Raw genomic sequence first — 21,763 nt, 5'->3', positions numbered from 1 at the left:
GATTGCCGCATTTTCTCTTGCAGCATTTTATTGTTGGATTTGTTTCGCCGTTTGCACGTGTCGGCCACCGTAGCTTTCAGGTTCAAAACTGCTGCAGCTGGATGAGACTGAAACACAAAGCAGCATCTTTGTTTGGTTTCTGCTCCACAGCAGAGTGAGCAGCACTGATGTCCCTGTAGCTCCAACAAAAAGGAACAAACAGCAGTCTGATGTCTTCTGAATGTGAGCGACAGCTGGAAGTCACCTCCATACACGGTTTGTTTCCTGACTGAACAACTCAGAACAAAGAAGTCCACCCAGCGGTGCCGTTAGCGGACTTCTTTCAATCTACAACAAAAAGAGAGTTCAGTTCACTTCTTGTGTTCTTAGAGGTGATTTACTGAAATGACACCGAAGTTCACCTGGATTACAGTGACGAGTATCCAGAGAAGTCTGAGTATATTTGACCTGCACTCGTGTTTAATCTGTTCAGTTTAAGTTCAGCTGACATGTTGCTGTCATTGTTCGTATGTTTTGGTGTCAAACACCAACTAATGTCTTCTGAAATGTTCCATGTGTGTTCCACTGCTGGTGTTCACACAGTTAGCTTAAAGTTTACTTCAAGCTCAGTTAAAGGTGGATTTCAGGTAGAAAAGAGAGCCAGAGAAGCTCAGCTGTAGACTTTAAAGTACAACACTTACACAGAAAATAGGAGCCTTTAGCTCAGCTGGTGCAGGAGCTCCGTGAACTGAAGCTGTAGGTCCTCAGAGGGCCGGCCCGGGTCCAGGTCCAGGTCTGACTCTGGGGTCCCAGTCCCAGCCTGGGGTCCTTGCTGCAGGTCCTCCTTCCTCTCTGCCTACTTCCTGTTTATCTGCTGTAAAATAAAGGCCGTCTATGTCCTGGTCTGTGAATCTTTGCCAGCGATGGAGAAACCGAAGCTTTCTGAACCACTGAACCAACATGAAGCCATCGTGTTGAAACGGTTCAGTCAGGGCCGTTTCTAGCTTTGTGGGGGCCCTAAGCAAGATACCGTTTGGGGGCCCCTAGTTTGTCAAACTACAATGAAGAGATTCCTAACCATTTAAGATCTATACTAAGATCTATTATACTTTATGAGCAAAACAGGCTAGAGTTTAAATTTAACATCTTAAGTTGAACCACTCAGGCAAGTTAAACTAATAAGAATATATAATACAAAGAAAACAATAAATAAAAGATTTTGAGTTTTTTTAAATATTAAACTGTAATGTACAGCGTCCCTTTAAAGATTGTACCCAATTACAAAGTAGATAGATACTTTATTGATCCCGAAGGAAATTCAAGCATCCAGTAGCAAGACATAAAGCAATAAAAAATGTTTATACAATTATAAACAATCTAAGAATTTAAAAAACTATTTAAAAAAACAGTTTAAAAATATAAGTGACCAGTGAAATACAGAAGCGCCATCACTTAAAGCTGTTGTACATCCTGATGGCCAGAGGAACAAAAGAGTTTTTGAACTTGTCACTTTTAAGAAGTTTCTGCATTTATCTACACATTGTACTAGTTAAAGTAATAAAACTAAGAAAAATGATCCACTGCCACAATATTCTAAAATAATCAACAGGATGCCTAATATTTGTATATCACTTAAAAAACTAACAGTAGAACGCTTCTAATTAGAGGCCTATAAATAACACAGCAAACTTAGCAAATGAATCCTAAGTAATACAAAATCGTGTCAAATACCTGAGAGACAACTTCCACTGAACAATGACAGAGCAGGACAACAACATGCCTCCCTCCCTGCTAGAATCTGAATAAACTGGAGTCAGTCAGTCATTCCCGTGGCAGGACTGACTGTCATACTCATCTTATATAAGCAAACTTTCATGAGGCAAACACTGAAGCCGAGTTTATAACGAACAAACCCCAGCCAGCTACACAACATTTATCCGAGGCTAGCTAGCAGGACAAATAAACACAAAAAACGTCCCACCTCCAGCTATCCAGCCCACATCACCCAACACATGCCTTACCTTTGTCCTCAGGCCGTTTTTCTTCCTCCATTTTTCCGCGCCACTAATATAACTTCTTTATGATGCCATTACTGCGTTTGTCTTGTTAACTTTTCTCGCTTTTTAGGGGAATGATGGGTAGATGTCAATCATTCCCGTCACACCTGTTGGCGGCCTGCTACGCCACTCAGCGTGTGACAGTGCTGTACTTTACACAAACTCTACACACGGTCGCCAGCATTTAGTAGATTTTGTTCATAACTCCAAACTTTTCATCAAATCCAATCGCTAACCAAGCCTAGGTTGCTGACGTTAGCTGGCAGCAATATCACTGAACGTTGGGTTAGCAGAACAATTACACCAAAAACACAAACGTACCAGCAAGGGATGCACGAGCGTCATCTCTCCGTTTTCTTTTCTTTCTTTTGTCAGCGCCAGAATCATGTGGCCTTTTACTTGACATTAGGGTTGGGACTTTTCAGGAATTTTCATGTTCGAATATTGATAACGTTATCAAACAATTAATCGATTATTAACTAAAGCATGACGTCACTTGTCCCCGCTCAGAGCCATCGACATGGTTTTGCCTTCACCATCACCCCCACACAAATTAAGGTCAAAACACGCACAGGACAGGACTGATTTATCAAAAATAGGTTTATTAATAAAATATGCCATTTAGTAGTCAACTTTAGTTTATCACAGTGCATTATGGCATCCGACGGATTTTTAACGAGTAGGCTATGCAAACACATCACTGCCTGATCACTTTGAAAAAAAAGTAGGCTACAGCCTAGACTAGACCTTTGAAAAATAATAATAACATTGGAAAATAATGACATTAAGAAATAACACGGTCTAATGACTGTATTCTGTAAAACTTCAGCTCAATGCTGGCGGCAATTAGCCTATTTGACAATTGAGTTTTAACTTAGATTATGTAACCGTAGGCTATGAACGAAATTGACGGTCATCAAACTGGACATAAATACACAATGATATCAAAACCTGGCTTATTGCCATATTATATCACTGAACTGTTATAACTGACTGCCGTGCCAATGTATTGGCGACATGCAGGCTACCTTACAGGCTACAGTAAGGTAAGAAATGGGCTAACAAACAACAGTAGGCTAACAAGCAACCGTAGGCTAACAAGCAACCGTAGGCTAACAAGCAACCGTAGGCTAACAAACAACAGTAGGCTAACAAGCAACCGTAGGCTAACAAGCAACAGTAGGCTAACAAGCAACCGTAGGCTAACAAGCAACAGTAGGCTAACAAGCAACCGTAGGCTAACAAGCAACAGTAGGCTAACAAGCAACCGTAGGCTAACAAACAACAGTAGGCTAACAAGCAACCGTAGGCTAACAAGCAACAGTAGGCTAACAAGCAACCGTAGGCTAACAAGCAACAGTAGGCTAACAAGCAACCGTAGGCTAATAAACAACTGCCTGCATACATTATACATCACAGACTCACCTATGTGTTTTTGTTCATAAAAATCAACATGTTTACATGTTCTGGGGTAAGGCGTGTGCGCAATCGATTTACTGTCAGTCCGGCAGCTGAAAAAACTCGTTCAGATGGGATGGAGGTCGCCGGTATACACAGATTGTGCTGTGCCAATTTAGCCAGTCTTGGGTATCTCCCTCCGTTATTTTTCCACCAGTCTGTGGGATTTGTATCCAGGGGAGGTGGATGGTCTTTGAGATAGCCATCCAATTCCGTATCTTCATTTGGACTAGCAGTGTAGTTGTCACCCAAAAGCGCAGCTATGGCACTTGCAGTAGCACTTCCCCGCGGCAGTGATCCTGCGCTGTCAGCCGCATCACTCTGCTCAACAGTAGTGGTGGCCGCGATATCCAGTACTGCATTCTTCAAAGTCAACCTTTGTGAAGGCTTGAGATATCCTAAATGTTTGTGGCGAGGATCTAAGATCATAGCAATCATTGCTGGTGACGTTGAAGGGAAGTTGTCCGAATCGACCTGCAGAGATACACAAAAAATAAGAACATTGGAGCTGGTCTATTAATAGCTATAGACAAATAGCTAGAACTAGTAGCAGCAACATCAAACACAGGCCTACCTTCATTCGTTTGGCCAGCTGAGACCGCACTTCATTCTTGAACGCTTCAATCTTGGGGTGGCCTCCATCATCACTCTTAAGATGACCATTTATCAGGCTGAAGGTAATGGGATATGTGCTGGAGATTGAGACCTCTGTCTCTGAAGATAATACCGTTGTAGCACACTTCAGCGCCTTCAACACAGGTAAAGAGTCTTCCATTAACTGCCAGTGTTCATCTTTCATCTTGAGAATTCTGGCATTTTGGATTTTAGTCACTGTACGATCGGAGAGCACTGCAGTGACAGCCCATCGTTGTTCCATTAACCTCTCGAACATGTCACAGACCGAATTCCAACGGGTTTTGCAAGACTGGATCAGGCGGTGTTTTGGCAGTTGTAGTTGTTCTTGCTTTGCCTCCAGTGCGCGGGTAGCAGGTGTGCTATGGTGGAAATGCTTAACTAACCTCCCAGCTGCTGCAATGACCCTATGCATGTCAAGAGCGAAGCCATCACTGATGGCTAACTGTAAAGTATGTGCAAAGCATGGGAGTGACTGCCAACTCACTCGAGTGGGATCGTTTGCCGCAACTGTATTCCTGGCGTTGTCATGCACGCAAGCAGCTACTCGGCCAGCGAGCCCCCAATCATCCACAGATTCCTTTAATTTCTCAGCCAAATTGTCGGCAGTGTGTTTGTCTGAAAAACTCTCTGTGAGAAGGACTGCCGACTTCACTTGCCAGTCTTCATCTATGAAGTGGCATGTCACTGTAATGTAGCTCTCCGTAGTCAAAGCAGTCCAGCAGTCAGTGGTCAAAGCGACGTCGGCAGAAGCAAGTTTCTCTTTTAACTCTGCCTTCTTCTCAGCATACTGTTGCTCCAAGCGGTTGGTGAACGTTTTTTCTGGATGGAATACGGTATCCTGGCTCAACAAATCCCATAAGTTCCCGAAAACCCTCGCAGTCAGCCACACTTAAAGGCAACATATCTTTCACAATCATATTCACTATGCGTTCGGTGACTTTGTTCGCTCGCTTGTCATCACACATCCTCCTACCTAGTGTAGCCTGAATGGTTGGCTGCCCTCCGCTTGAGCTGGCTTCGCCGGAATTAACGTTCGGATGTACATTTTTTAGATGATATATTAGTGGAGACGTTGCACTATGGTAGGTAAACAGGGCGTCACAATAATTACATTGGACTTTATTGTCTTTTCTAGAGAAATGGTCCCACACTGCACTTCTTCTAGCCCGCTTCATCACAGCTCGTCTGTTGTCTTCTTTTTCTTCTTTGAGTTATTGGCGGGTTACGCTGTGCTTGCGCATACCACCACCTGCCGGTTTCGTCTGTCGTCACGCAAGATACCGGAAGTCATAGCTGTTCTCATAATGCGCGCGATCAGAACGATTATTTATTAGGCTTAGAATTTTAGTCGAATAAATTCTTACAAACAAATAATCGATCATCGATTATTCATTACCAACCCTACTTGACATTCTAAATCTTCTTCACTGTTAACGGGCATAACTCGGTAAACGTCAGGTAGGAAGATGCTCCACCACCTCCGATGCGGTAACTTTGAAGACTGTACCATTCAGGAACCATTGTACCATTTCAGGAAGGGGGGGTATAGATAAGGTAAACACATCTAATTTGCCTGAATCGAGTAGGGCACACAATTAATGACCAATTTATATAATTTCTTTAATGTAGTAAAATAATAACTATCATGAAATTTTTTTAACAACCTTAATTTTGAGGGCCCCCACCAGGTACTTGGGGCCCTAAGCTCTCTGTGTATGCGGAGCGGCGGGCCTGGGTTCAGTGTTCCAAAGCATTTGATCAAATTAATTATGGCGCCATCTGCTGGCCACCTTCAACACAGCATTTAAAGGGCCGGGTGTTATAAAACAGAGAGACACTGTTCTGCAGAACAATAAAGGTTCCATGTGCATCTTTAAATGTTTGACCGTTTAATTAGAGACATTAATAATATATTTGTGTTATAACGTGATTGTGCCATCATAAAATGCTGTATGTAATAGAGATATGCTTTAGTAAGATTTATAGAAAGGTTGAAAGATGTTTATGTAACAACAAGATGATTTCAGCTGAGTTGGGCTTCAGTCTGTTCCTCTTCTTTGTTACGACCCCTCCAGCTTTTCACTCGGCACAGAAGTAGCTGGCACATCCTCCTGACTGCCGGGACAGAAAAGTGTTGCCACATCACTATTTTCTTCATCTTTCCCAACTGTTTGGGAGGCTTTAACAATAATAATAATAATCAAATGTTCCTTTCAGGTTCCCACATTTCCATCAGCTCAGTCGTCTCTGACTGAATCACACTGACAGCTTCTCATTTCCACTGATGGATTTAAAGATTAAAAGATGAAAGATTTACACATTAAAAGTCAGTTTTTAAAGGCAGAAAATGAAGCCGAGAGAATAAAACTGGTGTCAAACTTTAGACTGTGGCTTTTCTTTAAGTTCAGATGGAACTGAAGGTTTAAGGATCGTTTTCATTACTGATCATTTCTAACCCAACTTTAACATGGTTATTCCAAAGGAAGAAAAACACAGAATACAAACACATCATCATCATCATCATCATCATCATCATCATCATCAGGGTGCAGTCAGAGTCTCTCTGCACACCAGCTGCTGCTGCTTCATCCTGTAGATCATCAGGACACAGATCATCCTCTCAGCTCACATCGTCCTGTTCATCACTCCCAGCTGTAGAGAGAAGAAGAAAGAAGAGAGGAGATAAACGAGTGTTTCCAGAGCGTCTCTTCCTCAGCTGCCATCAGCTTTAATAAATAGAATAATTAATAAATAAAGTCTGATAAAATACTGCTGAGAGCTGCATGGACCTCCGACCCTCTACTGACCTCAGAGTCTGCAGTTTGCTGTGTGGACTCTCCACAAGCTCAGACAGCTCCTTCACTGCTGATTCATTCAGCTTGTTGCAGCTCAGGTCCAGTTCTGTCAGATGGGAGGAGGGGTTGGACTTCAGAGCTGAAGCCAGAGAAGCACAGCTGATCTGTGACAAACCGCAGCGCCACAATCTGAATAAAGAATAAAACATGATTTAATAGATCATCGTTTCATCAACTAAAGCCCAGAAGAAGAACACAGACTTTACCATGAAGACCAGCACAACTTTCACATCATATTAATCTGAACACACAACTAAAACATGGTGTCTGACCTCAGAGTCTTCAGTCCACAGTGTGGACTCTGCAGAAAGCTGCTCAGCTCCTTCTCTACAGAGTCACTGATGGTGTTACAGCTCAGGTCCAGTTCTGTCAGATGGGAGGAGGGGTTGGACTTCAGAGCTGAGACCAGAGAAGCACGGCTGATCTGTGACAAACTGCAGTCCACCAATCTGAATAAAGAATAAAACATGATTTAATAGATCATCATTTCATCAACTAAAGCCCAGAAGAAGAACACAGACTTTACCATGAAGACCAGCACAACTTTCACATCATATTAATCTGAACACACAACTAAAACATGGTGTCTGACCTCAGAGTCTTCAGTCCACAGTGTGGACTCTGCAGAAAGCTGCTCAGCTCCTTCGCTGCAGAGTCACCGATGGTGTTCCAGCTCAGGTCCAGTTCTGTCAGATGGGAGGAGGGGTTGGACTTCAGAGCTGAGACCAGAGAAGCACAGCTGATCTCTGACAAACTGCAGTCCTCCAATCTGAATAAAGAATAAAACATGTGAGCTGAAGCCAACAGGATGCAGGCTGAAACTGACTTTAATCAGCTATATGTGCCTTTCCAAATATCGTATTTGGATCCGGCTCTGCCACTAGTGCTCATCTTTGGAAATGATTCAGTTATTTTACCACATTATTTAAACCACTAGTAAAGCAAGAATGACCATTTGGAAGCAGCAGCAAGGGAAATAAGTGCTGAGATGAGTGTGTGCAGCATGTTCTTCTTCTGTGGTGTAATTCTGAATTCCTCTCTGGTTTCTGCACTTTGTGATGGATTCTTTTAGCATGTGATCCTCTCAACTTTGGTGATTTTTCATCCTTCATGTTTAAAATAAAGTGCAGAGTCAGCGCTTTGCCATTTCCTCCAGTCTGTCACTAATTACTGGGTGGAGGCTAAAGCCCAAAGCAGACTGAGTCGTTGGAGTTAAAGTGACTGAACTCTGCACATTTGTCCTGTTCAAATGAGCAGCAGAAGCAGCAGATCTGTCAGTTTGTTGCAGTTTAATCTGCATCCAGCTTTCATAACTTTACTGATCAAACATCTCTCAGATGGACCAGAAAGGTGAGTCAAAGCTACATTTCAGCTGCTCCATGTTTACCTCTGATCTAAAGTGTTTTCTCTCCTTTTATGACTGAAGAAAAATGATTTTTACCAGGATGATTTTTCTAAGGAACAGCTCTGCTTCAGTGTGTGAAAGTGAGGAAAGAATTGCTTTGGCAGGTGAAAAGGATGGAAGGGAGGATTCATTCAGACATGTGGAAACACTGAATGTTTGGATATTTCCACACATCACTAAATCATTTCAACTAAAACAGAAGAAGTAAAAGAGCTGCAGTGAACTGACCCCAGAGCCTCCAGTCTGCAGTTTGGACTTTCCAGGCCAGCAGACAGATGTTCCACTGCTGGATCCCACAGCTTGTTGCCAGTCAGGTCCAGTTCTTTCAGATGGGAGGGGTTGGACTTTAAAGCAGAGGCCACAACTTCACACTCAGTCTCTGAGAGATAACAACCAGTAAGTCTGTGATGAGAGAAAACGTGACGTCAGTTCTACTAAAATCAGACAATCTGCACTATAAACACCAACTGAACTCATATTCTAACTGAACACAGTGATGTGAATGTAATGTCCTCTGATGAACATCTGTTCTTCACATCTGTGATTGATCTCATCTTCCTGTTTGACACGACATCATTAATCTCTTCAGTCTCTCAGACCTGAGCTCCTTTAAACTGACTTTTCTTCATTATTTTCTCTAATCTGCAGATAAAGAAGGAAATGTGGTGTCACATTCAGACTGAAAACATGTTTGATCTGATCCCAAAGTCAGAATAAGGACGTCTTGTTCAGAAAAACCTTTTTACATTCTTACATCTTTCATTTGACTCCAGAATCTTTATAAAAAGTTCAGCTTAGTGAACATTTACAGCTGAAAGACGATCTCTTTGCTAACCACTGTCAGCTGGGACTGTTCACACCCATATACAGGAAGAATCCACTCTAAGAAGCTTCTAAGCACCAGTTAGCTTCTCCAGGGGTCTGAAAGCTGCCACAGAGCAACATCATTATGTCTCCGGAGACATCAGCTCCAACACTGCAGGCGGTACGCTTTGAGCTTTCCCCTCGTATATTTACATTCTGTGCAAAGGCCACAGTTCACGCCGTCTTCTCAGATGATGGCGCCTGCGTTTCACTGCAGATGGATGTCTTAATATCTCTAATCTGCAGCTATAAAAGCTGCTAGCATTCAGTACTGTGCCGTGGTCTGAGTCCACATTTCAAACCGTTTGTGGAAATCATGGACGTGGTGTCCTCCGGGCTAAAGAGGAAAAGGAGCATCCAGATTGTACCAGAGCAAAGTTCCAAAGCCAGCATCTGTGATGGTGTGGGGCTGTGTTGGTGCCCATGGCGTGGGTAACCTGCACATCTGTGAGGGCGCCATTAATGCTGAAAGCTCCAAACAGGAGCAACACGGCTTTTTCAGGGACGTCCTGCTTATTTCAGCAAGACGATGCCAGGCCACATTCTGCAGGTGTGCCGGCAGCGTGGCTTCATAGGAGCAGAGTGCAGGAGCTAAACTGGCCCGCCTGCAGTCCACACCTGTCTCCCATTGAAAATGTGCGGCACATTATGAAGTAAAAGATATGACGGCAGAGACCGTTGAGCCAAAGCTTTCACAATCAATCCCTCCAACAGCCAACAATGAAATGACCCGACTGAGGCCGCTCACCTATAAAACCTTCTGCTGATCCAACCATCACAATTTTACCAACAAAAACTTTTATTCTGACAAATGCTCTTAATGATCCAGTTCAGTAAAACTTTAAACCCCCAAAATACTTGTTCCAACATATTCCCACAGATTTCTGTTGCATCATTTCCAGTGAGCTGGGAACTGGCCCAATCTGTCCAAGATTCTCTCCTGTGAGTCAGGTTGCCATGGAAACACTCTTTATGTGCTGGGCAGATTTCTTAGCTTCTGGTTGTGTTGGGGACCGGCCATGTGGGCATAAAGCAGGCCTACATGGGAAACAGTGGAAACAGCAGGTTAATGCTGGCTTCCTGTCTCCAACAGTAGGTCTGCTGCTGTGAAGCACATGTGAGCAGCAACTGTGGGAAAGGTCCAGATGAACCTGTCTGCAGGTTCTCCAGAACATCTCTGCTGTTCATGTGCAGAAACGGCTTTTAGGGAACTAAACTACTAATCTACACCGACTCATGAAGTCAATGAACACATCAACTCACCGGAACTTTCTGCAGTTCCTCACAGCTGGAATCAGCCTCCTTTGTCCCTCCTCTGTTGTGTTGTACTCATCCAGGTCCAACTCCTCCAGAACCTCCTCTGACATCTGCAGCATGTAGGCCAGAGCTGAGCACTGGATCTCTGAGAGTTCCTCCTCTGATCTGTTCTCTGACTTCAGGAACTCTTGGATCTCCTGATGAACTGAGAGGTGGTTCATCTCCATCAGACAGTGGAAGATGTTGATGCTTCTGTCAGGAGAAATTTTAGACGTGTTCATCATCTTCAGGTTGTAGATGACTTCCTGGATGGTTTCTGGACTGTTCTGTGTCTGACCCAGCAGGCCTGCTAAGAGTCTCTGGTTGGACTCCACAGAGAGGCCATGAAGGAAGCGGACAAACAGGTCCAGGTGGCCATTTTTACTGTAGAGGGATTTCTCCATGACTGTCTTCAGGAAGTCATCCAGAGATGAGTCACTGTATTCTTCTCCCAGGAAGCTCTTCAGCACCTCCACCTTCCTGTTGGTGTAGCAGTGCATCATGTAGACTGCAGCCAGAAACTCCTGAACACTCAGATGAACAAAGCAGTAAACTGGTTTCTGGAAGATCCCACACTCTCTTCTGAAGATCTCTGTACAAACTCCTGAATACAGCGATGCCTCTGGGACATCCAGGCCACACTGCTCCAGGTCTTCTTGGTAGAACATGATGTTTCCTTTCTCCAGATGTTCAAACGCCAGCCTCCCCAGCTTCAGGAGAACGTCCACGTCAGCCTCCGTCAGCCCCTGTGGACCCGCCTCAGGTCCCTGGTGGTACTTGTTCTTCTTCCTCTGTGTCTGAACCAGCAGGAAGTGGGAGTACATGTCAGTGGTGGTCTTGGGCAGCTCTGCTCTCTGCTCGGGGGTCAACATGTGCTCCAGAACTGTAGCAGTGATCCAGCAGAAGACTGGGATTCCACACATGATGTGGAGGCTCCTGGATGCCCGGATGTGGAAGCTGATTCTGCTGGACCGCTCTTCATCTCTGAACCTCCTCCTGAAGTACTCCTCCTTCTGGGCATCGGTGAAGCCTCGTACTTCTGTTACCCTGGCGACACACGCAGGAGGGATCTGATTGGCCGCTGCGGGCCGTGTGGTTATCCAGAGGCGAGCCGAGGGAAGCAGGTTCCCCCTGATGAGGTTTGTCAGCAGCACGCTGACTGATGACTTCTGGGTGAGCTCAGACACAACCTGACAGCTGAACTCCAGAGACAGTCTGCTTTCATCCAGGCCGTCCAGGATGAACAGAAGTGCGCAGCCGGCCAGCTGCTCTGCTGGGAGCTGCTGTAATGTTGGATGGAAAACATGGAGCAGCGTGAGAAGACTGTGCTGCTCCTCTCTGATCAGGTTCAGCTCCCTGAAGGAAAGCAGAATCACCACACTGACATCCTGGTTCTCCAGGCCCTCTGCCCAGTCCAGAGTGAACTTCAGCACTGAGAAGGTTTTTCCAACACCAGCGACGCCGTTGGTCAGAACCACTCTGATGGCTCCCTTCTGCTCAGCTAAGGCTTTAAAGATGTCCTGGCACCTGATGGGAGAGTCATGGCGGATCTTGGAAGCCGTCTCCAGCTGCCTCACCTCATGTTGGGTATTAACCTCTTCACTCTGTCCCTCTGTGATGTAGAGCTCAGTGTAGATCCTGCTGAGGAGGGTTCCACCTCCTGCTCCATCACTTCCTTCAGTCACATGTTCACATCTCGTCCTCAGACTCATCTTATGTTCATCTAAAACCTCCTGCAGACCAGCATCTGCTGACCAAAGAACAAATGAGACCAAACACAAACAGATTAGATTCAATTCATCACCATTTGTTCTTCTTTATCTGTGTTGTGTTCTGTGTCTGAATTTAGACCCAGTGCCTCCAAACTGTGTGAACAAACAGGATTCTGATTGGTTAATGAATACAGGGACAGCTGCTGCCATCATGAAACCATCAAATATGAAAAGTACATGTATTCATTTGGGTTTGGCTTTCCCTTCTGCAGAGTGAACAGAGGACATGTGTTCCAGAAGAAACCTCAGATCCATTTCACTGGGAGTTCAGCTTTAAATGATGTTCCTGATGACCTCTGTGATGACCCCGTGGGTCCTCTTGTGGTTGGTTGGGGTATTAACGAGTGTCTGTTTGTTCTGCTGGGAGCTGATTTGTGTGATTTAGGACACCTGTGGCTCCTTCCATCTTATTTTGGCTCCTTTAGGTTAAAGACATACCTATTTTCAGCTGCGTTTGAATAAAGCTCAAAACTTAATCACATTTTAACTTCTGATTTTATATTGTTCTTATTTCTTTAAAATTTAAATCATGCTTTTTATTTCTACTATTTTAATGTCTCTGTGAAGCACTTTGAATCGCTTTGTAGTTGAATTGTGCTGTACAAATAAACTTGCCTTGCCTTGAGTCCTGATTTCAGTCTGATTACTCTGCTCTTCTCCACAGGTGCTGCTATCTTGGTTATTGTGTTGGTTTAGTTTCATTTTCTGATCCATTTGCTCATTACAGCATTTACATTCATGTCTTCCACTCAGAAATATGATCCAGCTCTGATTTAACTGATGTCCACAGCCCAGAACATAAAGCTTTGATTTGGCGTATTAATTCAGTCTGATGTGAGTTAATAAAATGATTCTTTAGCTTGAACTGATGGTGTGTCTCTGTTGTTGTGTCCATGTGAGTCAGGTCCTAACAAATGTTGTCACTGCATGAAAAGAGGGATTTGTGGATGTATGTGGCCCCTTACATGTCCGCATACGTTGAGCCCCTGCATTTGCGGTGGTAAAAGTGAAAACTTGGCTCAAATTGTCGCAAATTGACCTGGCAACTGCTCCCCCATGCCCCCCTCCCCTTCCCGACTTAGGAGAGCCTTTAATATGTAAATGCCAGTGATCAGGTCAGGAGCTGCCACAGTCATTTTCAAGTGGGGTGGGGTGAGGTGAGGTGGGGGTTGGGCAGGCCTGTTTCTACACATTCATCACTATCACCTCCAACTCCAGCCAAGTTTGTTGCTGTGTTGTCTTGAAAAAGAAGAGGTGCACGCTGTCTGCTGGTGACAGGTGATGCATATCTGGTTTTTTTTCTCCCAAACACCTCTTTTGTAACCGCTTTTTGTGGGCAAAATTCAAGGATTCAAGGATTCAAAGGTTTATTGTCATGTGTGCAGTTAGAAACGTGTTTCCCTGAACAATGAAATTATTTTCTTTGTTGCCCGCACTGGATGTCCAAATGTATAATAATAAAGATAAGATAAATATAAAATAAGCATGCAGCAGCAATATTCTAAAAGGTTTCTTAAATAAAATAGAAATATAGAAATAAAAATATAGAAATCTGGCCTGTATACATAATGTGCAGTAGTGCGCTCAGTGTTTTATTGTGTATGGCTTAATTCGGTGTCACAATATCGCCGAGGTCTTTTCTTTGTCCTTGCAGAGTCCATTTTTGTGTCAAAACAGTGCAAATTGCCAGCTGTGGTCAGACAACATTAAATAGCAAAAGGACGGGAGGTTGTCTCGCGAGTATTCCGTGTAATGACGTATACGCATATGATTGGTGGAGCTTAACGGCTCGCATAAGCTCTCGTTCAATCACGTATGAGAAACATTGTGCCGTGCAGTGTAAACAAAAAGTTTAAGGAGCAGATCTGGCGGCAGCAAGGCAGACAGAAGGAGACAGAAGGAGACAGAAGGAGACAGAAGGCGACAGAAATCGCTGAGGTCCCGTGCTGTGAAAACTGCCCTGGTATGCGGAATACAATGGCTGGAAGACAACTTGCTTTCAACTCCCCAGCAACTCTCTGCGGGTCTACAGGTTTGTGTGTTTTTTTCTACTTGCACATGACCATTTGATTGTTTAATTTTAGTCTTGTTGACACTGTACAGCACTTGGGACAGTTCTCACTGATTTTAAATGTGCTGTATATTAAACTTACTTACTCACTTGCTTACAGGCAGATAAAATGAAAGTCCTGTTGAATGCTATGACCGGAATGTCTCGTATGGTGGCCAGCACTGTGGATACGGTCGTGGAGAGGGTTCTGGAGGGAATCGACCAGAGATTCGCTAGGTTGGAGGTAAGATGGCCGTCGAGAACGGACTGGAGTTACATTCCAGAGAAGTTGAAGAGCGCACCCCCAAGAGAAGGCGGATACAGAATCCGAAAATCGCGGTAAGAGTAGGTTATTGACTGTGGCTTTAGGCTAAACTCAACTTAATTGTGGCCATCACGTGAAAACCAGTGTGAGTTGCTTTATTTAAAAAAAATGAATTTCGTGTTTTCAATTTGTAGGAAGCAGTTCGCCGCCTGCATAACTCACCGTGGCATTATAATCCAGGTCAAGGATAAGAATAAGTGAATGTTCTCCCAATATCTAGTTGAGTTGGACCCGATGTTACGTTACGTTAATTCAGTTTTTTTTTATTAACCATAGGCCTGTTGTTTTTACAGGCTACTGTCACCTCACAATATGGATGTAACGAGTCGCTGGAAGGAGGCGGTGTCACACTGTCCGAACTTCAGAGAGGCAGACGGGGACACTATCGAGGGTGAGCGGCGCTGACTTTTACCACGGCTGGTACTGTACTTTTAAGCACTGGTCATTTTATTCATTTCTCTTGTTTGTTTTTTTCAGCTGCGTGACGGACCTGTGTGCTGTGCTACAGGCGCGTCTTGAAGCCAACCCGAAATACTCACAGTCTCACCACAGAAGAGTGAAAGAGAGTAAGAACATATACGCTGTCAACATGACTTTTGTTACTTTATAGACAAGTTGTCAATATGCTGTGCATGGATAGACTATGTTTTGATTATTTATTGGTTATTCCAACAGCTCCCAGAAGCCAGCTTCTGATCCAGGATGAGGACGTCTGACAACTCCCGCAGACCCTGCAGGGACCGGAGTAATGCGAAGAATGCGGATTCCAAACGGCGGCGTTTAGACTTATTGTGTATATTGTAGGCTACACCAGTATGTGTATATAGTTTTCAATTCTTTATTATCAACATGGTTCTTATTACAATGTAAGCTATGTACATTGTGTGGTGTGGCAATAAAAGCGCTTAAAAAAAAAAAAAAAAAAAGTTTCCTTTTTCATTCTCAATAGATTCACGTCATTCATGCCTGCATTAGCCTAGTCATAGTGCAGCTTATAAGAATGACGTGAATATATGAAGTACACAAACATCCCAGGAATATTAGTAATCATAATCACAATTATTAATCATAATTGCTGAATGTATGCCCATATAAAGTATGCATATATTAACCTTATTGGCCAATGGGAGGTCATCTTTACAGGAGCTTTTTTATGTAATCACGTGCCTTTTTTGTCCAATACCAGCGAGGCCAGTGAGAGGTCCAGGCACTCTCACAGCGGGGTGCTAATCGCTGAGCCATTAGCACCCCGCTGTGAGAGCCCGCCGCGAGCCGGGTTCGTTTCCGACAATTTTCTCGCTCAACAAACTTAAAGTTTGTCTGCCTGCAAGCGCCCAGGTGCGTCCGAAAATTAGGCAAATTCGCGGAAGTTCACTGCCGTCCACAGTGACACAAATCCCTCTTTTCGTGCAGTGTGTGTTGTTCTGTTTGACACCACAATGCGTCTGCATTAAATCAGCAGGTTAACCATTCAGACCCAAAGCTGTGTGTGAAGTCCTTCTGAAACCTGAGGGGGGCTGAAAACTAACAACTGCCCACTAACACTTTTATTCTCAGCGTCTGAAGAAACTAAAACATCAACTGAAATAAAAACAGACACATTTCAGCAGTTAAACCTCCTCTTTTTAAACCACTGACTTTATCGTCATGGAGATTAATATTTTTGGTCAAATATTATTGTTTGTGCATCTTGAACATGTTGATGTGTGTGTGCGTCTAAACGGGTTAACAGAAATATCTGACCTGGTGCAGCTCTGGATCTTTCTCCACACTGGGGACAGGAGGAGCCTCCTGAGGGAGCAGACTGGTCCCAGTATGAGCCTCCTGAGGGAGCAGACTGGTCCCAGTATGAGGTGATGCACTGTCTGCAGAACCAGTGTCCACAGCTGGCAGAGACCGGATCCTTCAGGACGTCCTGACACAGAGCACAGCAGGACAGCTGCTGCTCCTCACAAACATCACTCCTCTTCCTCCCTCTGCAACACATGTCTTCATCACTAAAATCCTTTTAAAATAACTCCATTTGGCATCAACTCTGCTGTTTGATGTGAATACAAACTCAACCCTTCCTGCAGCAACATTTCACATTTGGTTCAATCCTCAGTTTATGAGCTGACTTCACTGTGTGAATATTACTGCTGCTGCTCTGCAGAAAACATTTAATTAGATTTAAAATCAGTCCTAATCCTGTTCTACATTTGCTCTCTTAGAATTAAGAAATAAAAAACTCTTTAGTAATTACAGATAACCAATAAGTGTATTGATAAAGACCTGGGCTGATCAAATAGATTCTAACAACACTGGCTGCAGCTACACTCTGAGATGATCACATTTCATTCCACATCCATCCACTGTGACCCCCTGAGCTGTCAGAGGCAGAAAATAGACCATCACTGACAGACATGTGGTCCTGTTCAGAGGCCGTGTTGCTCCTGAACTGGAAGTAGAGTTTAGATTTCCAACACAAACCAAAATGATCAGAAACTCAGCTCTGTAGCCAGAGTTTTGGGTTTGCCACATCAGATTGTGCACCACCATCTCCTTGGTTTGACACCAGACTGACTGCTGTTCTTCCATTCGTTGTCATGGCAACAGGAGACAGCAGCAAGTTAGTGCCTGTGCTAACCTAGTTAACAGGACATTGAGCTGGTTTGAATATAAATGCTGAGTTTAACAGAAATTAAACAGATCATGAAAGATCCTAAAATCTCTTTTTCAGTTGTCTTACTTTGTGCCTGAGGGTCCAGCTTCATCACTGAGGTCTGGAGGTATTTCTTTGGACCAGTCACTCTTCAGAGACAGACAGTCTGATGTTGGAGACTCTGCTCTCCGTCTGTGGTGCTGACCTCTGCAAACACAAACATGCTGTTATTCATATACATTCATTCATATATTGATATTTCTGCTTTCCTTTCCAACTGCATTCATTTAACTTTGTGTTAAAGCCATAATGTGTAATATTTCATGTTGTCTATTAACAAATTTGAGTCTTATCATTCACAAGTATTACCTCAATCGTTATTAATTACCTCCATCACAAAAGTGCAGTGTTCTTATATTCTTTATATTCAGCATGCGAATGTACATAAGAGTGTTACACCCCAATGGATGTCGCCATGTTTCTCCGCCATTTTTAAACTACGGGATTTGTAGAAGGACATGTCATCAGCTTCGCATTTTCCGTTTACACATTGGAAACGGAAAATGCGAAGCTGATGACATGTCCTTCTACAAATCCCGTAGTTTTAAAATGGCGGAGCGACATGGAGACATTCATTGTCCGTGAAATATTACACATTATAGCTTTAAAGGGATAGTTCGCCTCCTAACCAGATGCCCCAGGAGGCATCCTAACCAGGTGTCCCAGGAGGCATCCTAACCAGATGCTCCAGAGGGCGTCCCAACCAGATGCCCCAGGAGGCCTCCTAACCAGGTGCCCCAGGAGGCATCCTAACCAGATGCCCCAGGAGGCCTCCTAACCAGGTGCCCCAGGAGGCATCCTAACCAGATGCCCCGAAGGCGTCCTAACCAGGTGCCCCAGGAGGCATCCTAACCAGATGCCCCAGGAGGCGTCCCAACCAGGTGCCCCAGGAGGCATCCCAACCAGGTGCCCCAGGAGGCATCCCAACCAGGTGCCCCAGGAGGCATCCCAACCAGGTGCCCCAGGAGGCATCCCAACCAGGTGCCCCAGGAGGCATCCCAACCAGGTGCCCCAGGAGGCATCCTAACCAGATGCCCCAAGAGGCCTCCCAACCGGATGCCCCAGGAGGCATCCTAACCAGGTGCCCCAGGAGGCCTCCTAACCAGGTGCCCCAGGAGGCCTCCTAACCAGATGCCCCAGGAGGCCTCCTAACCAGATGCCCCAGGAGGCCTCCTAACCAGGTGCCCCAGGAGGCCTCCTAACCAGATGCCCCAGGAGGCCTCCTAACCAGGTGCCCCAGGAGGCATCCTAACCAGATGCCCCAAGAGGCCTCCCAACCGGATGCCCCAGGAGGCATCCTAACCAGATTCCCCAGGAGGCGTCCTAACCAGATGCCCCAGGAGGCATCCTAACCAGATGCCCCAGGAGTTATCCTAACCAGGTGCCCCAGGAGGCATCCTAACCAGATGCCCCAGGAGGCCTCCTAACCAGATGCCCCAGGAGGCATCCTAACCAGGTGCCCCAGGAGGCATCCTAACCAGGTGCCCCAGGAGGCATCCTAACCAGGTGCCCCAGGAGGCATCCTAACCAGATGCCCCAGGAGGCCTCCTAACCAGGTTCCCCAGGAGGCATGCTAACCGGATGCCCCAGGAGTTATCCTAACCAGGTGCCCCAGGAGGCATCCTAACCAGGTGCCCCAGGAGGCATCCTAACCAGATGCCCCAGGAGGCATCCTAACCAGGTGCCCCAGGAGGCATCCTAACCAGATGCCCCAGGAGGCATCCTAACCAGATGCCCCAGGAGGCGTCCTAACCAGGTGCCCCAGGAGGCCTCCAAACCAGATGCCCCAGGAGGCGTCCTAACCAGGTGCCCCAGGAGGCATGCTAACCGGATGCCCCAGGAGGCATCCTAACCAGATGCCCCAGGAGGCGTCCCAACCAGATGCCCCAGGAGGCGTCCTAACCAGGTGCCCCAGGAGGCCTAATTAACCAGATGCCCCAGGAGGCATCCTAACCAGATGCCTCAGGAGGCATCCTAACCAGATGCCCCAGGAGGCCTCCCAACCAGATGCCCCAGGAGGCGTCCTAACCAGGTTCCCCAGGAGGCATGCTAACCGGATGCCCCAGGAGGCGTCCTAACCAGGTGCCCCAGGAGGCATGCTAACCGGATGCCCCAGGAGGCATCCTAACCAGATGCCCCAGGAGGCGTCCTAACCAGATGCCCCAGGAGGCATCCTAACCAGATGCCCCAGGAGTTATCCTAACCAGGTGCCCCAGGAGGCATCCTAACCAGGTGCCCCAGGAGGCCTCCTAACCAGGTGCCCCAGGAGGCATCCTAACCAGATGCCCCAGGAGGCATCCCAACCAGGTGCCCCAGGAGGCATCCTAACCAGATGCCACAGGAGGCATCCTAACCAGATGCCCCAGGAGGCATCCTAACCAGATGCCCCAGGAGTTATCCTAACCAGGTGCCCCAGGAGGCATCCTAACCAGGTGCCCCAGGAGGCATCCTAACCAGATGCCCCAGGAGGCATCCCAACCAGGTGCCCCAGGAGGCATCCTAACCAGGTGCCCCAGGAGGCATCCTAACCAGGTGCCCCAGGAGGCATCCTAACCAGATGCCCCAGGAGGCATCCCAACCAGGTGCCCCAGGAGGCATCCTAACCAGATGCCACAGGAGGCATCCTAACCAGATGCCCCAGGAGGCATCCTAACCAGATGCCCCAGGAGTTATCCTAACCAGATGCCCCAAGAGGCCTCCCAACCGGATGCCCCAGGAGGCATCCTAACCAGATTCCCCAGGAGGCATCCCAACCAGGTGCCCCAGGAGGCATCCTAACCAGGTGCCCCAGGAGGCATCCTAACCAGGTGCCCCAGGAGGCATCCTAACCAGATGCCCCAGGAGGCATCCCAACCAGGTGCCCCAGGAGGCATCCTAACCAGATGCCACAGGAGGCATCCTAACCAGATGCCCCAGGAGGCATCCTAACCAGATGCCCCAGGAGTTATCCTAACCAGGTGCCCCAGGAGGCATCCTAACCAGGTGCCCCAGGAGGCATCCTAACCAGATGCCCCAGGAGGCATCCCAACCAGGTGCCCCAGGAGGCATCCTAACCAGGTGCCCCAGGAGGCCTCCAAACCAGATGCCCCAGGAGGCGTCCTAACCAGGTGCCCCAGGAGGCATGCTAACCGGATGCCCCAGGAGGCATCCTAACCAGATGCCCCAGGAGGCGTCCTAACCAGATGCCCCAGGAGGCGTCCTAACCAGATGCCCCAGGAGGCGTCCTAACCAGGTGCCCCAGGAGGCCTAATTAACCAGATGCCCCAGGAGGCATCCTAACCAGATGCCTCAGGAGGCCTCCCAACCAGGTGCCCCAGGAGGCATCCTAACCAGGTGCCCCAGGAGGCCTCCTAACCAGGTGCCCCAGGAGGCATCCTAACCAGATGCCCCAGGAGGCATCCCAACCAGGTGCCCCAGGAGGCCTAATTAACCAGATGCCCCAGGAGGCGTCCTAACCAGGTGCCCCAGGAGGCCTAATTAACCAGATGCCCCAGGAGGCGTCCTAACCAGGTGCCCCAGGAGGCCTAATTAACCAGATGCCCCAGGAGGCGTCCTAACCAGATGCCCCAGGAGGCGTCCTAACCAGATGCCCCAGGAGGCGTCCTAACCAGGTGCCCCAGGAGGCCTAATTAACCAGATGCCCCAGGAGGCGTCCTAACCAGGTGCCCCAGGAGGCCTAATTAACCAGATGCCCCAGGAGGCATCCTAACCAGATGCCCCAGGAGGCATCCTAACCAGGTGCCCCAGGAGGCCTCCTAACCAGGTGCCCCAGGAGGCATCCTAACCAGATGCCCCAGGAGGCATCCCAACCAGGTTCCCCAGGAGGCATGCTAACCGGATGCCCCAGGAGGCGTCCTAACCAGGTGCCCCAGGAGGCATCCCAACCAGGTTCCCCAGGAGGCATGCTAACCGGATGCCCCAGGAGGCATCCTAACCAGATGCCCCAGGAGGCGTCCCAACCAGATGCCCCAGGAGGCGTCCTAACCAGGTGCCCCAGGAGGCCTAATTAACCAGATGCCCCAGGAGGCATCCTAACCAGATGCCTCAGGAGGCATCCTAACCAGATGCCCCAGGAGGCCTCCCAACCAGATGCCCCAGGAGGCGTCCTAACCAGGTTCCCCAGGAGGCATGCTAACCGGATGCCCCAGGAGGCGTCCTAACCAGGTGCCCCAGGAGGCATGCTAACCGGATGCCCCAGGAGGCCTCCTAACCAGGTGCCCCAGGAGGCGTCCTAACCAGATGCCCCAGGAGGCGTCCTAACCAGATGCCCCAGGAGGCGTCCTAACCGGATGCCCCAGGAGGCCTCCTAACCAGGTGCCCCAGGAGGCATCCTAACCAGGTGCCCCAGGAGGCATCCTAACCAGA

The 21,763-nt window shown here is 47.1% G+C and overlaps 1 protein-coding gene and 1 pseudogene across 5 annotated transcripts in view; both read right to left on the bottom strand.

Annotated features, from left to right (window-relative positions):
* The window catches only part of LOC142388616 (NACHT, LRR and PYD domains-containing protein 12-like), an 83,917-nt gene that overhangs the window by 51,092 nt on the left and 11,062 nt on the right, over positions 1–21,763 (bottom strand). Inside the window, exons 2-9 of one of the 5 annotated variants that reach the window (XM_075474116.1) lie at positions 17,426–17,545; positions 16,441–16,673; positions 10,518–12,297; positions 8,619–8,792; positions 7,578–7,754; positions 7,258–7,434; positions 6,938–7,114; positions 6,695–6,782 (exon numbers count right to left, since the gene is read on the bottom strand). The exons of 3 other annotated variants lie outside the window; for them this stretch is intronic. In XM_075474116.1, coding sequence (XP_075330231.1) covers positions 6,773–6,782; positions 6,938–7,114; positions 7,258–7,434; positions 7,578–7,754; positions 8,619–8,792; positions 10,518–12,297; positions 16,441–16,673; positions 17,426–17,545 — 2,848 coding nt within the window. In that variant the 3' untranslated portion in view covers positions 6,695–6,772. Of the gene's footprint in view, positions 1–6,694; positions 6,783–6,937; positions 7,115–7,257; positions 7,435–7,577; positions 7,755–8,618; positions 8,793–10,517; positions 12,298–16,440; positions 16,674–17,425; positions 17,546–21,763 lie in introns of those variants that run through there. One more of the 5 variants, XM_075474080.1, reaches the window with a different exon arrangement.
* On the bottom strand, positions 3,315–5,305 carry LOC142388637 (E3 SUMO-protein ligase ZBED1-like; annotated as a pseudogene).

This window comes from Odontesthes bonariensis, chromosome 2 (genome assembly GCF_027942865.1).
Source record: "Odontesthes bonariensis isolate fOdoBon6 chromosome 2, fOdoBon6.hap1, whole genome shotgun sequence".
In the NCBI taxonomy this organism is placed as follows: Eukaryota; Metazoa; Chordata; class Actinopteri; order Atheriniformes; family Atherinopsidae; genus Odontesthes; species Odontesthes bonariensis.
Note: the sequence above shows the minus strand (reverse complement) of the source record. Positions and strands in the feature narration are given on the sequence as shown.